Below are 14398 nucleotides of genomic sequence, written 5' to 3' on the forward strand. Positions count from 1 at the left end.
TGGATGGTTCCTCCTGATGATCAATGTCTGAAAAGTAAGCTTAGTTTCATCTTGTGGATGAATTACACTTCTTAAGGATCCTGGTCTAATTTGTGAGTCTGAATCTGAGTTGGATAAATCTGATGAGTTCTTTTTTAGTATGGTTGATTGGAATTTCTATATTTATCCAGCCAATACTACACCTCATTATTGTGATAATCTTATGTGTTTCTTTTGAATGTACATATCTTTTTGTTCTCTAGTTCTGATTTGTATTGTTCAAATTTGTTGTTAATGTCTTCAAGAATGTTATTCATGTTCTCTGCACTTAGCATTGAACTTGGTTCGGTCTTAACCTCTTCTATATCTAGTTTGGTTAATTTCAGCTCGTTAGTTTTTGTATGGTCAAAAGAATTACATTTGTTTGTTTGTTTTTTTATTTATAATGCGCTCCCAACCCGGGGGTAACGGCGCAGATTACAAGGATATTCAGTTTCTTGTTTACACAGGTAAATGTACAGTAGTGAGAATTACAAAAATAAAATATTGAATTTACACAGACATATCAAATTGCATAAGGGGCATATACAATAATGTACAAAAATAGGCTGTATGGAGTAGCTAATAATCTAGCAGGTGAACATTACAATACTGAAGGATTCACTGAAGGGGAAAATGCAATAGTATCTGATAAAATACAATACAGAGTTACTGGGAGTCAACACAGTTAGTCGGTAGTTACTCAGGTGTCAGTTGTGGATACAAGTCTGGGTTGCAGTGAGGGAACCAAGTGGAGGTGCCTACATAGGTGAGTCTTTGAAGATGAGCCAAAGTTTGGGTTCTTTCCTGAATTTGTAGAAAGACTGGTCAGCTCTTAATGAGGTAGGAAGTGAGTTCCTCAGTTGAGCAGCCATTACCAGGAAGCTGCTGTGTCCTGCTTTTTTTAATTTGTACCTGGGCACTTTTAGGCAGACTGGGTTTGTAGATCTGGTTTGTCTGGTGGAGTTGTTTTTGGAGAATTTTTGATAAGGTGGGGGGCTGAATTGTTAAGGCATTTGTAGGTTGAGCAAGCTGTTTTTAGCTGTATTCTCTAAGTGATAGAAAGCCAGTTGTTGTCTCTTCTGATTACAGAGATGTTTTGGCTTCTGGAGATGCCCATGGCATATCTAAATGCATTGTTCTGCAGGATCTGTAGTTTGTTGGTAATGTATTTTCTGGCACCTAGGTATAGAGCATTGCAATAGTCCATTTTAGACAATGCTAGTGCTCTGGCCAATGTGATGCAGCTTTTAGTGGAAAGAAAGGGTTTGTACGCGTGAATGAGCTTGCAGATGTACGCTGTAGCTGAGGATATAGCACAGATATGTTTGCACAAATTTAGAGAGGAGTCTAGGTAAACATCTAAAGTTTTTACCTCTTTGACCACCTTAATTTCATTCCCATCAATGTTGAAGGATAGGTATTGGTTGCTCATTTTTTTTTCCGATTGGCAGGTGTGGCAAGGAGGAGTAACTCATTCTTCTCATCATTCAGGCATAGGCCAAGTGTGGCCATCCAGGCCTGATTGATGAGATAGATTTTGTTGATGAGAGCTAAGTTTGTGTCATAATCACCTGTAAGAGGTATGCGGATCTGGGTGTCATCTGCATAGTTAGTATAGGTGACACCCACATCGTCCAGATCATCTAACAATGGTTTGGTGAACACGTTGTACATGGTAGGGGATACACAGGATCCCTGAGAGACTCTGCAAGAGAAGGGGATGGGATCTGCAGCTGCTCATGCTGAGAAGACTGTCATGGATCTGTTACTGAGGAAGGATTCAATCCAAGCTGTTGCTTCTGCTGAGAAATGGGCCACTGAGGATAGGTGATCACAAAGCACCTTGCGGTCGAAAGGATCAAAAGCAGCTGACAAGTTCAAAAGGAGCAAGAGTGCTGATTTTCTTTTGTCTTTCGGATTGGCGATCTGGATCTTCAGATCAATCAAGGCTGTTTTGGTGCTGTGTTGGGGTCTGAAGCCAAATTGACGGAGTCCCAGAAGTTTGTTAGTTTCTAGATATGATTGAATTTGATTGTAGGCAGCTTTATCAATGATCTTTAGTAAAAGAGGGGCTGTAGTAATTGGCCTACATTTGGTGGGGATATTAGGGTCCAGGGATGGTTTCTTTAGTAGAGGGAGGACCCAGGAATTTTGTAGGTTAGTGGGGACAGTGCAGGTATGGAAGGAGGCATTGATTAGCTCAGTACCACAGAGGGCAAGTTTGTGTGCCACTTCCTTTATGACAGATGCTGGACATGCATCACCTTGACAGTTAGAAGGCTTGAGTGATGCTATAATATGATGCACTTCGATTGTAGACACTGGGCCTCATTACGACCCTGGCGGTAAGGGGTTTACGCCAGCGTTAGCTGCGCCGACCCCTTACCGCCAATTACGAGGTCCCCTAGCGCCATGGTGCTTTCAACACCTGCTTTTAGCAGGTGTTAAAATCCATGGCGCTAAGGGACCATGGAGTTAATTACGCCACCGTAATTTACGGTGGCGTAATTAACGCCTTCCCCATTCCCATTATGCCCTATGGGGCAAAAATGGGAATGGGGAAGGGTAAATGGGGATTGGGGACTTACCGCCCCGCCAAGGTCGGAATGGGGCGGTAAGTCCGCCAACCACCATGGCGTAAACGTAGTTTACGCCATGGTGGTAAAGTCACGGCCCAGGCGGTAACTTACCGCCTGGGTCGTAATGAGGCCCACTGTTGTGAATTTGAATTGGTGGAATGGTTTGGTTGAGATAGAGCTGTGCTTTGGGAGATTAGCTTGGGGTGGGATGTTTCGTTTTTTTATGACTTATTTTCTTTTTAGAACAAGGTGATTTTGTTGGATAGAGCGTCTTGAATTTTAGTGCACCATCATTTTTCTTTGGTACAGTAATCGGTTGGAGGGGTTGGGGTTTCGAGTTCTCTTAGAATGGCAAAGTGTTCTCTCATGTTAGAGCTTGCTTTATCAATCCTTTCGTTGTAAGTGTCCCTTTTTGCTAACAGAATTTTTTCTTTGTAGTTAGCTGAAGTATTTTGGAGGATGGCTTTATTGGCAGTAGAGGTTTTATTTTTCCAGATTAATTAGCATTTCCTTTTTTAATTTCTTAGGGCTTTAATCTTATGTGTAAACCACGTATTTAGGTGTGCTGTATGCCCACTTTTGCACATTTCTAAGGGTTCAATGTTGTCTATTACAGTGGTGATAGTTTTGTTATAGAGGTTTACTAAATCAGCTGGGTCAGAAGTGATGAGAGAGGAGCTAAGTAATGGTTGGAGAAAAGGTTTGAGATTATCCACCATGATATTCTTTTTTTTCCTAGTCGGAATAGGTGGAGCAGTGGGGATCTCTCTTTTGGGAGGTGTGCAGTCTTGAAGATTAAATAAAAGTGAGTAATCAGATCAGTGTAGTGATTCAGTGGACATTATGTTAGTCACACAGTTAAGGTCAGCAATCCAGTCTAGGATTCTACCTTTTTCATGTGTAGGGAGGTCGGCTCTCTGGGTGAGGCCTAGGTCAGCCAGGGAGTTGGACATCGCCATTGCAGGTAGGTCGTTAGGATTGTTAAAGCCAAGACTGAAATCGACTAATATAAGGATTTGAGATGATGGCTTAAGTTGGTGGAAAGAAGTGAGATGAGTTCATCTTCAAAAGAGCCTATAGGTCCAGGGGGTCTATAGATCAGATGTATGGTTATGGTACGTGAGTAGGAGAGCAGATGTTTGACAGTCAATAGTTCACAAGATTCAATAGGGGTCTGTGATGCCATTCTGAGACCTAGTGAGGCTTTGGCAATAAACGTGATACCATCCCCTCTGGCAGATTCTATATCAGCTTTAAGGACTATATAGTGATCAGGTGTAGCAATGAGGAGAGATGGGCCTGCTGCTTCATGTAACCATGTCTCTGTGATTGCTAAGAAATCCAATTTATTTTCTAAGATTAGGTTGGCAATGTAGCTGCGTGGGCCACCAACGATCTGGCATTGATCAATGCCCCATAGATGGCTGTGGAGGTATTGTTAGGGACTGGGAGGTCAGAAGAGGCATGCAATGGTCTGGTACTCTTGGGTGCTTTGTTGGATTTAGGTGGGTGTTTTTTGGGGCATGGTCATAGGTTATATAGAGGTAGAGGGTCAGGACGTGCTATAGGGTAAGATTTGCCAAGTCTTGTGCCCAGTCTGGTGTTTCTCACTTTGGTAGAGCAAGGATAGTTTGGGATATATGTGGTGAGGCCAGGGAGAACAGTACAGCTGGTAATGTGCCTGCTCTGGATGAGGACTTGTTGGGTTACATCTAGCATGTAGTGGTTATTAGGGGTATTGGATACTACAAATGGCGTGGAGGCTTTGATTGGTGTGAACTTGACCATAGTCTTTAAAGTAGGTAGTAAGGGGTAGGTTTAATCCGGGTAGGGATAACCAGTTCAGGGAGAAATGTAATGGGCTTAATATCACTCTCCATCATGCAAGATATCGACATATTGGGGGATGAGAGGAAGGTGTTGACATTTATGGAGGTGATGAAGATTTAAAGGGTAGTCAACAGTATAGCAGTGATATTCAGTATATTTTCCCATTTGCCTACAAAATCCTTGTTCTCTTTGCAGAGAGTGGGACGCACCTGCATGCGTAGTCCTCTTGGTATCCTCTGGGCAAGATAACATTTGTTTCGCATTGTCACATTCAATTTCCTATTGATTTCCTTTCTATTGAGATGTTCCAATAGTTTGATCCGTTTTGCTGGATTCAGATTGTTAGAATTGGAGTCTATCTCTTTAAAGAGATTCACGATGCCTTCTGCTTCTTCGGATGAAAATCGGAGAGTTTGTACATGTTTATTAGTACATTTTGAAATGCCTCCATATAACATTATGGTTGGTGTGCCTCCACCCTGTGTCAGTGTAAGGAAACAGTAGGTTGGTGATCAACAAGTAGGTTGGAGATCAACAAGGGTGTGAGGGTGGGCACGACTGTAGTTGTGAAAGTTGTCGAAATTAAATGCAGTGTCTTATAAATGAATTGGCAATCCCCAGAGACACAAAGTTTGTGCAGTTATGTCTCTTAAGAGTATAAAGATCCTAGATGAAATAGGGGCACTATATTATGTAATAAATAGTTTGCCCACAGAGATTCTTTTCCCATACAGATGTAGGAGGGAAATTATTTAGGTGATTTGTTTTTGTAAACCACATACGTAGATAACTTGATCTTGTATCTATATGTGGAGAAGTACAGTACTTTTAGGGAGCACCTATATAACTTTGAGTATGTAATCTTAGAGATTAATTTTTTATAGTCTATTTTACCTGATATTGATGGTCTCAACATTAACAGATATAAGCAAAATCTGAGATACGTTCTGTTTAGTCTATTATGTGTCCAAGTATTAGATGTCTCAATGAACGGCCAGCTGTCAGCTCTTAGACTTAAGATTTTTGAATGAAAATAAGGTATACCGTTTGGGTTAAGTCTCCTTTTAGTTTTGTTTAGCTTTTCTTGCTATCTTTCTTTGCTATTTTGAAGTGATTCATGGCAATAGATGATATGTATATATGGATTTTATTTAGGGATATTTATTATATATGTGATGTGTTTGCAGAAATATAAGACAGTTTTAATGTAGTAGTCATGCTTTGTTTTAAAGCTGATGAACTAAATGAAACTTTTTTCATGTCTGATTAACTCGTTTTTGGGTATCCTATTGTTCCTGTATCCTCTTCATCTTCATTTAAATGTTTTATATATTATTGGGCAGCTGTTGCCTCTCTACTGGCTATTCTCTCATCATGTTCTGGTCTTAGTTTGTTTTTGTTGTTGTTTCTTTTTTATTTAATTTCCTTACTTCAATTTGTTATTTAATTTGTTTTCATTATTCTTTGGGCACTTGGACATTTACGGGGTCATCAAGAGTTTGGCGGTAACCCTTAAATGCAGCAGTAACACTATTACCGCAGCATGTAAGGGTCTGCCAAATCACGGGTTTGGCTGGATTTACCCCCAGCTCTGAGTTATTTCCGGCAATGCTAAATCTGACATGTATGGTTCATGTATGGACACTTAATGAGGCTTTTGATCGAGCACTAACTCATTTCTCCAAGCATTCTGACACTCTAGAAATGTATTCTTGGGGTTCTCCTGCCTTTTCTCCGTATACTAAAACCAGATAAATCTGTGTGGTCTCTTTTTCCCATTTTAATCTTTTTCCTGCTAATCCATTTAACTTTGTCATAGGCCCGCAGTCACCCTGTTACAAATGTATCTACTACCCCTAGATTGACAGTGCCAGGCGACAGTTACTTCTCCTGCTTCCCGCTTGACAATTTCTAAGCTAAAAAGCCTGAGCCCATGCTCCTCATTCTATTTCAGATACGAATAGCTGTTCCCCTGTGGTTTCAGCTTTCACCCTGCCAATCACTTCCTTAGCTGCCAGATTCCCTGAGCAAGAATGCGTACATGTCTATTTTTATGTACATGTGTTCAAGACTACCGCATATGGAAACATTTCTGCTTTTAAATCTCATTCTGCTAAGTCGTACAATGTGCTCTCATATTATATTCACACAATGTATGTTGCTACCTATATGCAAACCTAAAATGTATTACACTTGGCACAAAATAACACTAAAAGTTTTCTTTAACAAAACTCTATTAACTATTCCAAATACATGAAAAACAGTAACATTGTAACAATATCACATTCATGTTTAGCATTAATATGGTGTGTGCAAAATGTACTTCTCTTTGAATTGGGATAAAATCAATCTACCCCATCATCCCTCTTTAGTTAATTCATTAACTAATACTTTTCCTGGACCCAACTCTGAACCCCCGATGAATTCCCAATTTACAGTTTGAGTACCCATATGAAATGAAATGGTGGTATCCCTAGCCTTGGATAGGTTGATAGACATTATACAAGCAGTTTCTGGCATTTTAAAGGAACAGCAACTAGAAAAAGCTTGACAAAGGGCAGAAAATGCACAGTACAAAAATAAAGCTTGGCATCAATATCTTCACTGCAAGGCTCATCTATGACGGAATCCATGCGAACCAAGAGTCAGACTATGAATCTGATTTAATCGCAGCCTCACTTTCCATGGTCTGTTTCATTTCATGCAAAGCAGTCTCTACTGCTCAAGAATCTTGTTAAATGCTTCTGTGTATGCTGCTGAAACATAATTTGAGCATTTGACCCTGTTAGAAAGTATCATCTTCATAGGCTCTGATAATTTTGATACACTGGTCTCACCCGGAAACTCATAAGTAGTTGATTCTTAATAGGTTGAGCTGGGGGGAAATCCGCCGAGATTTTGCTGGCGGTAAAAGCCCAATGGGGAATTCCTGAATGGGCTCAATGGGGAATGGGCAATACCCGTTGCGCCAAACCCGTGATCCGGCACTAATAGTGCCGGTGGGTTTGACGGTAGGGATACCAACACCAGCGCTATTAGCGCTGGCGTTACCACCCAACTCGCGATGAGTCTGTACTGCATTTGGAGCAGGCGGCAGGACAGTTTGTCAGGGGGTGCATCCGATGCCCTCCATTTCCTCTCTACCACCCTACACTTGCATTTAAGGGCAGCGAGGTTGGTATTGTACCAAGTGTTGCACTTGGATTTGGGCTTCAAGCGGCTCCTCTTGAGAGGGGCAAGGATGTCTAGAGTGTTAGAGATAGAGAGATGAAGATAAGAGAGGGATGTGTCAGGGTGTGAGTCAGTCAAAGTAGCAGGAGGAGGAAAAAAAGTTACAGAGAAAGCCTTAACTGACACACGCTTCATGGGTTGGATGACCGAGAAGATAGGTGGCAGTGCTGGAGTCGGCTTGACCTGCGGGGAAGAGAGAGAGAAGTGGGAAGAAAGGAAAAAGTGATCACTTGATTAATTGACCTGCCTCACCCAAGACTCTGAATGGAAATTCTTTCATGATACAGAAAAAGAGCACTTACACCAAGAGAATAGGCACACCTTCACATGCAAAAGCCATCCTTTACTAATGCCCTATTACTTCAATACTAAAGTATAGATGAGATTACCACTTAGAAGCATTTGAGTAGCTCCTATTGGACTGCAGAAAGAGCTATTACTCAATTGTAGGGATTAATATGTGCATTAAGGCCAAAGTAGAGCATCTTCTCTACAAGCCTTGAGCCAAGAGATTCAGATATGGTTGGTGTTCAGGTTAGCAGTGCCGCCATATTTCAATGGATGTGCATGCCATTTCCATTAAACTGCGTGAATTAACTATGGGTCATCTTGTGTTTTCTCTAAACTAGTTTGTGAGCATTCTCACAAACATAAATGTTTCTGTACACTTAGATCTCCAATGCAGTCAGTGCTGGACACAGTGCTCACCCAACAGAGACCCAGAAATAACAGGTGAGAAAGAGTCCTCAGCACTACTCACTGATTTGCAATAGACTGTTGATACCCCAATTATTGGGTACAGCTAATGGCATTCCCTTTTTAGAGAGTGCTTGAATCTAATGTTTCTCGCCATTAATGGGTCTTGTAAATCATGTTTAAAAGACACTAGTTTGGTGGTATCCTGGGTGGTAAATCTGCACAGATGCCACCAATCTGTAAATGTGTTATGCCGCTTGGTCCGGGGCATACTCTTAGCATGACGTTGCGGCAAAGGTGGCAGTAATTCTGTTACCACCAGTTTTTTTTACTGCACCCTCACATCCTTTTTGGTGATGCAATATTAGGAAAAACTGAATGCTTTGTTGAATTGCACCCATGAAATAGCCTATCCCCGACATCGGATCTAAATTATGACATGCATTGAGCTGATTAAATGGGCAGTCACTTAATATGATTCCTTCATTTAACAGGATATCTCTCTTATCAGACGTTTTTGTTGATGCCCAGAGCTGGAAAACATTTAATTCTATGCACCAAAGAAATACATTGAAAGTGACAAATAATACAATTGTTTATCTGATCTACATTGTTAGTCCTTTGTGTAAATCGAACATTAAAAATACATTTGAATTCAGCAGACTGGCCCCATTCAATTGCACATAAAAAAAGATATATTTAAGACATGCACCATAAATACATGGGCAAATTGCCGTAACTCTTATATGCATGCACCTACAGACACATGAAGGATGTCTCTGTATAGAATATGTTTGTGATATTAAATATATAATAGTTATTAATGGCATAGGTCCATGTAATGAAATTGAAATATTAGGGAAAGGCATATTTTATTCCAGTATGACTTTAACATTCTTCAGGGGAGGGTTACCTCACAGCTAACACATCTCCTTTTGATATGTGAAAACCATTGGCCCAATTGAAGCATCAAAGAGGATGCACAAAAGTGTGAGTAAGTGACTGGGACAAATCGAAGGCACTGTCCAATCCAAAACTTCTGTACCACATGATACTGCATGGGTGGAATTTGTTGGGTATCTAAAGTCAATCACATAGGCAGAAGGGAGAGTTTTTGGGAAGCAGATATAGAAGAGGACCTGCCTGTCAGGAGACACGTGGATTTGGACTCCAACTGGAAGGGGACGTTGTAAATTCTTCTTAATTCTCCCTGTTGCAGAGGGAGATACATGCAGAATAACTTCTCAATATACCTTGCAAGAGAGGGATTTGGGAGCAGGGGTGGCGACTGAAAGGAATTGCTTCCCTGGCAGGGTTGCCTTGATGTTGATGATCCCTACCATTCCTGGGCTTTTGAGATGCAAAACAGAATTAAGTACAATAACCCCATAAATATATTCAAGAGGGTAATAGTGCATCGTGCTGTCCGAGGATTGGGAAAGGGTAGGGCTGAGAATAAAATGGTAAAGAAGATACATACAGTACAATATCTGTAAAAAGCTAGAAACAGATCCAGTATTTGTATGGCCTTTATGCAGTCATATAGTTCTCGAGTGCTCATGATAGAAGAGCCGTGTCATTGTGAAGGTGAGATCTTTTCTGATAATTCACATGCTTTTTGGGAAGAAGCCAGCAGTTTTAAAAGAACAATACATTCACAGGGATGCCTTTAGGAATTGTAGACATTTGGTACTGGGAAACTTGGTCAGGATTGTATTCAGACATTTTATATTGATAATTTTGTAACCGTTAACACATTTTCCATAATTGATTGCATGTTTATTCAAATGTAAGCATGAGTGGAGCAATAACTTTATTATTATTAAGGTATTTATTGAGTGCAGTTTGAACATCAATGGAGCGTTTTACAGGGGTATACAACAGTACAGATGCATAGCTAAGTGCTTTTCAGAGGTAACAACATAACAGTTATGCAGCATATGGTAAGGATACAGAGGGGCACAGAGGAGGGGTATAGCTGTATAACTGTGGCCATAACATTGGGATCAGTTGGATCAGTTAACCACTCCATACAAAAATACTAGAAGACAAAAACATTAAAATTGTGCATGGGCCTGAGGCCAAACTTTAGGGAACTTCATGACTGAAGAAGAGATGTTCTGGAAGTCAAATGACTGTTATCAGGTAAATCCAGACACAACGGTAGGAGCTGTTTCTATTCAAATGAGTATGCAATAGAATAAATCATATTGTTGCAGGTCCAGGCTTAATTAATTATGTCATGAATCACAAGAGGAAAACAGCATTACCAAACCCTTAACACACTGGATTGACACAGAAGGTTAAAGAATCAAATCAATACTACAAAATACTTCTAGACAACCAACTCACATCTCTCAATCACATCATACAGACTCATGTATTATTAAGACACAGGTAAATAAGTGCCATGTATCTGGGACCTCTGTGCATGTGTATGTTAAGTAGTGCTTAGTAGCAAATATAAGATGTGTCCTTTGTTTACAGGGTGCAAAACATTGTTTAAACCAACCCCTTGTGCTTAGTAGATTCCCTCAAGCAAATGGAACACCACATGTTTAGATGAGAGGCCCCTCTGGTACTCAATGTTACCCTGTCAACCCTGGTATCCCTTTTAGGAGAGATTTATTTGACCAGAGGCACTTTTCCCTTACAAATTGGAGACTCTTATAAATAGGAGGCAGTTGTATTCAGAATAAAATAGATGCCTAAATAGAAATGGTATTTTCATAAACTATGGTGGCAGGGGGTGAAGATTTTAGAGTAATTAATATAAATATTGTATCGGTATTAGAGCTATATACCAGATTCCTCCTACTCTATGCACTTTAAGGATTAGAACTGCATAACACAATGTAGTGGCTCTCAACAGACTGATCTTTGAGGATGATTAAAATATTGTTCCTTTTTTGTTACCATTTTGATGTTTTATATAAAGAGTAATTTAACTAATAGAATTTTCAATTTTTTTGGCTTTGGTGTATTATTGGTATTTCGTTAAGAATGAACTAAGTGCTGCCATATGGTCAGTCAGGATTGTATTGAATCTTCTCTGAAAATATATCTTTTTTTTTTTAGCTGAACAGATTTCTCCAGAAAGTATGTTTTAAGACAACTTTCGGGGATGAGATTAAGTTTGATGACAAAGGGGACATACCAGCGAAGTATGACATTATGAACTGGATCTACATTGACAACAGAAATATTAAAGGTGCTCAAGTTGGAAGTTTTGATGCTTCCGCACCATCAGGTCATCAACTTATTATTGATGCAAGCACCATCCTGTGGCATTCTGACGGTGCCAACCATAACCAGGTAAGCGGTAAGCCTGTCTTGTGTGCAGTTGGACATTTACCTCTACGCTCCATTCCCATTTTATCTGTAACATGTTTTTGGGGAAATTATCCTTTATTTATTCCAGAGCCAAGTACACTTTTTTAATGTTTCAAAAATAAGTCTTCAGGTTATTGCAGGTGGTGAAAAACGAATCTCCTAATAAATTAAGGTTACAATAGTACAGTTCAGTTCCTTCCTTACATTGCATGATCCTGTTACAGAAGCATAAACATCCCAGTCACTCCCAAACTATCTGCAAACTATTTACCCAATTTAACACTAGCCAAGCAATCACAACAGCATTGCAGACAGGAGGAGTATGTCACCCATGAGTCTCCCTTGCAGATTAACATTAATACTTGAGAATGTGAGGTGGGCCTCTTCACAAATGTTTGCAACTTTTCTGCCCCCAAATTACATTTTATGTTTTCAGCCAGAAAATTCTATTTTTAAACTGAAAGATTCTACCTCTTTCCGCATAAGCAGTTGCACAGTAGATGGGCGGAGTGGGCATGCTGGCCATCTAAAAATGGTCTGTCAAAAGCAAGCCAGTCTGTGCCCATCCATGCCAAGCCAGTGTTACAAATTAGAAACATTATTAGTTTGCTCCTAACATGCTCCCTATGCCTTGCACTGCTGAGAGGTGTCCAGCCAGCAATCAAAAATAATATGGCATGTAACATTACTTTGGTCTTTTCTGATTCATTAAGAGTTGTAGAATTCCCTTAAATGTTACACTGATTTTTATGTTAATGCTGAATACATTACTTCTGCTATCACCCCCCAAAGAGCAAGCTCTGTTGGTAACATTCGCTCTAATACCAATGTCAAAGACATGCTCATCATCACCCTCTTCCTATCAATAAAAGAACTCAAATGTGTGACTTAGTTTTGGATCAGAATGTCAGTGGTCACAGAGTTATGCCTTACGTAAGCACAGATATCATAACAAAGTGCTTCCCCTGCTTTAATTGTAATCATCATACGTCTGTCGACACTTTGTATAATCTAAACATAATGGAGGTTCAATATTTTGCTTTTCATTGGAATATCACCAACAACCATCATTTTAATAATAGACATTTTAGATCTGCAACATTTGTTATTGGGAGATTTTAACCTCAATGTTTCTCACTCTCAGGCCACTGACCTAATAAGCAACATACATCTATTGGTCTCTCTCAATAAATTGAATCACCCACTCTTCACAACCAGTGACAATGATTAAATCGACTCCGCTATTCTTCTACATTGGACTGATCTTTAGAGAGTACGGTGTGCCCAACACCAATCGTTAAATAACACCTCCCAGGGTTCGAAATGACAAAGTGCACATGTTGCAAAAAAAGAACAAGTTCCTTACCAACTGTAACATTCTTTCAATTGGATGTTGCTCCCACATATTCCTCATCTTAGATATTCGTATCTTCCAGCTTGGTGCTTTTTCACTAGAGGTTGCTGTGCTCGAGGCCGAGGGGTCGAATGTCCCTCGAGGGCTGCCGTCGACCATCAACGCCCGTTACCCTCAGTTCTGTTTTTACGAATTTATTTGCTGCATCAGCTGACAAGGCTTAATTGACCTTTGGCTCTGAAGGGGTTTCGAGTGCAACTGGCATAAATTGTTCGGTGGGGTAGGCTGGGAGGGCCGATGAGGAATACGTGGGAGGGACATCCAATCGAAAGAACGTTACAGTTGGTAAGTAACTTGTTCTTCGAATGGATTGTGTCCTCCCACGTATTCCTCATCTTAGATAGGCTCCCATAGCAGTATGAATTTGGAGGAGGGAGTATCAGATAGAAAAAGTTAGTCATGTACGGTGTGGAGGACTGCTTTAGCAAAAAGACCCCCTTGAAATGATGTTGAATCCAGGCAATAATGTTTTATGAAGGTATGCATGGATGACCAAGTGACCGCTGAACACATGTCCTGCACTGGGATACCCCCCCAAAGAGCCGTTGAAGTTGCCATGCCCCTAGTTTAATGAGACCTTAGTCCATGCTGTGAGGAGGCCTGCAACTCACTCACCCTGCAGGCTGATGTAGTTGCCACTAGTAGAATTGTTTTCAAAGTAAGAAGCCTTAATGGGCAAGAATGTAGTGGTTCAAAAGGTATGCATATAAGAAACATTAGGACTAAGTTTAGATACCAGACGGGTACCTGAAAAGGTGTTGGAGGGTACACATTTGTCAGCCCTTTCGGGAATTGAATAACCAAGGGCATTTTAAAATAGGAGTGCTGAAAAATAGATAGCACCGCTAAGTACCCCTTTATAGTGCCAACTTGGAGCCCCAAACTGGCCAAATGTAACAGGAAAGAGAGTACCATAGGAGTGTTACATAGGAATGGATCCACATTCTTGTATCTGCACCAGTTACTGAACTTGTTCCAACGACAACAGTACAAGGACTATGTTGCTCGCATTCTGGCCAAAAGCAAAATCTCCATTACATCGTCCGGGAGGTCCCAATCCTTATCTCTCAGAAGCCAAGCGTGAAGGCTGAGCGTGTTGACCTCTGGATGGAGAACCCGACCTTCCTCTTGCGAGAGGAGATCCTCGCTCTGTGGAAGATGTATAGGAGGGCAGATGGACATGTCTAGAAGGTCCGGGCGGGTACTATGTTCTCCTGGCCCTATCCGGGGAAATTAGGATCATGGTTTTCCTGAACCTTTTCAACCTCCTGATTACTCGAGGAATCACGGGGAC

General features: G+C 40.6%; 1 protein-coding gene across 1 annotated transcript in view; it reads left to right on the forward strand.

Annotated features, from left to right (window-relative positions):
- The window catches only part of LOC138510663 (vomeronasal type-2 receptor 26-like), a 155282-nt gene that overhangs the window by 69750 nt on the left and 71134 nt on the right, over nt 1-14398 (forward strand). Inside the window, exon 3 of the mRNA XM_069626446.1 lies at nt 11436-11672. Coding sequence (XP_069482547.1) covers nt 11436-11672 — 237 coding nt within the window. The remainder of the gene's footprint in view (nt 1-11435; nt 11673-14398) is intronic.

Source organism: Ambystoma mexicanum, chromosome 6p, assembly GCF_040938575.1.
Source record: "Ambystoma mexicanum isolate Mex_15411 chromosome 6p, UKY_AmexF1_1, whole genome shotgun sequence".
Taxonomy (NCBI): Eukaryota; Metazoa; Chordata; class Amphibia; order Caudata; family Ambystomatidae; genus Ambystoma; species Ambystoma mexicanum.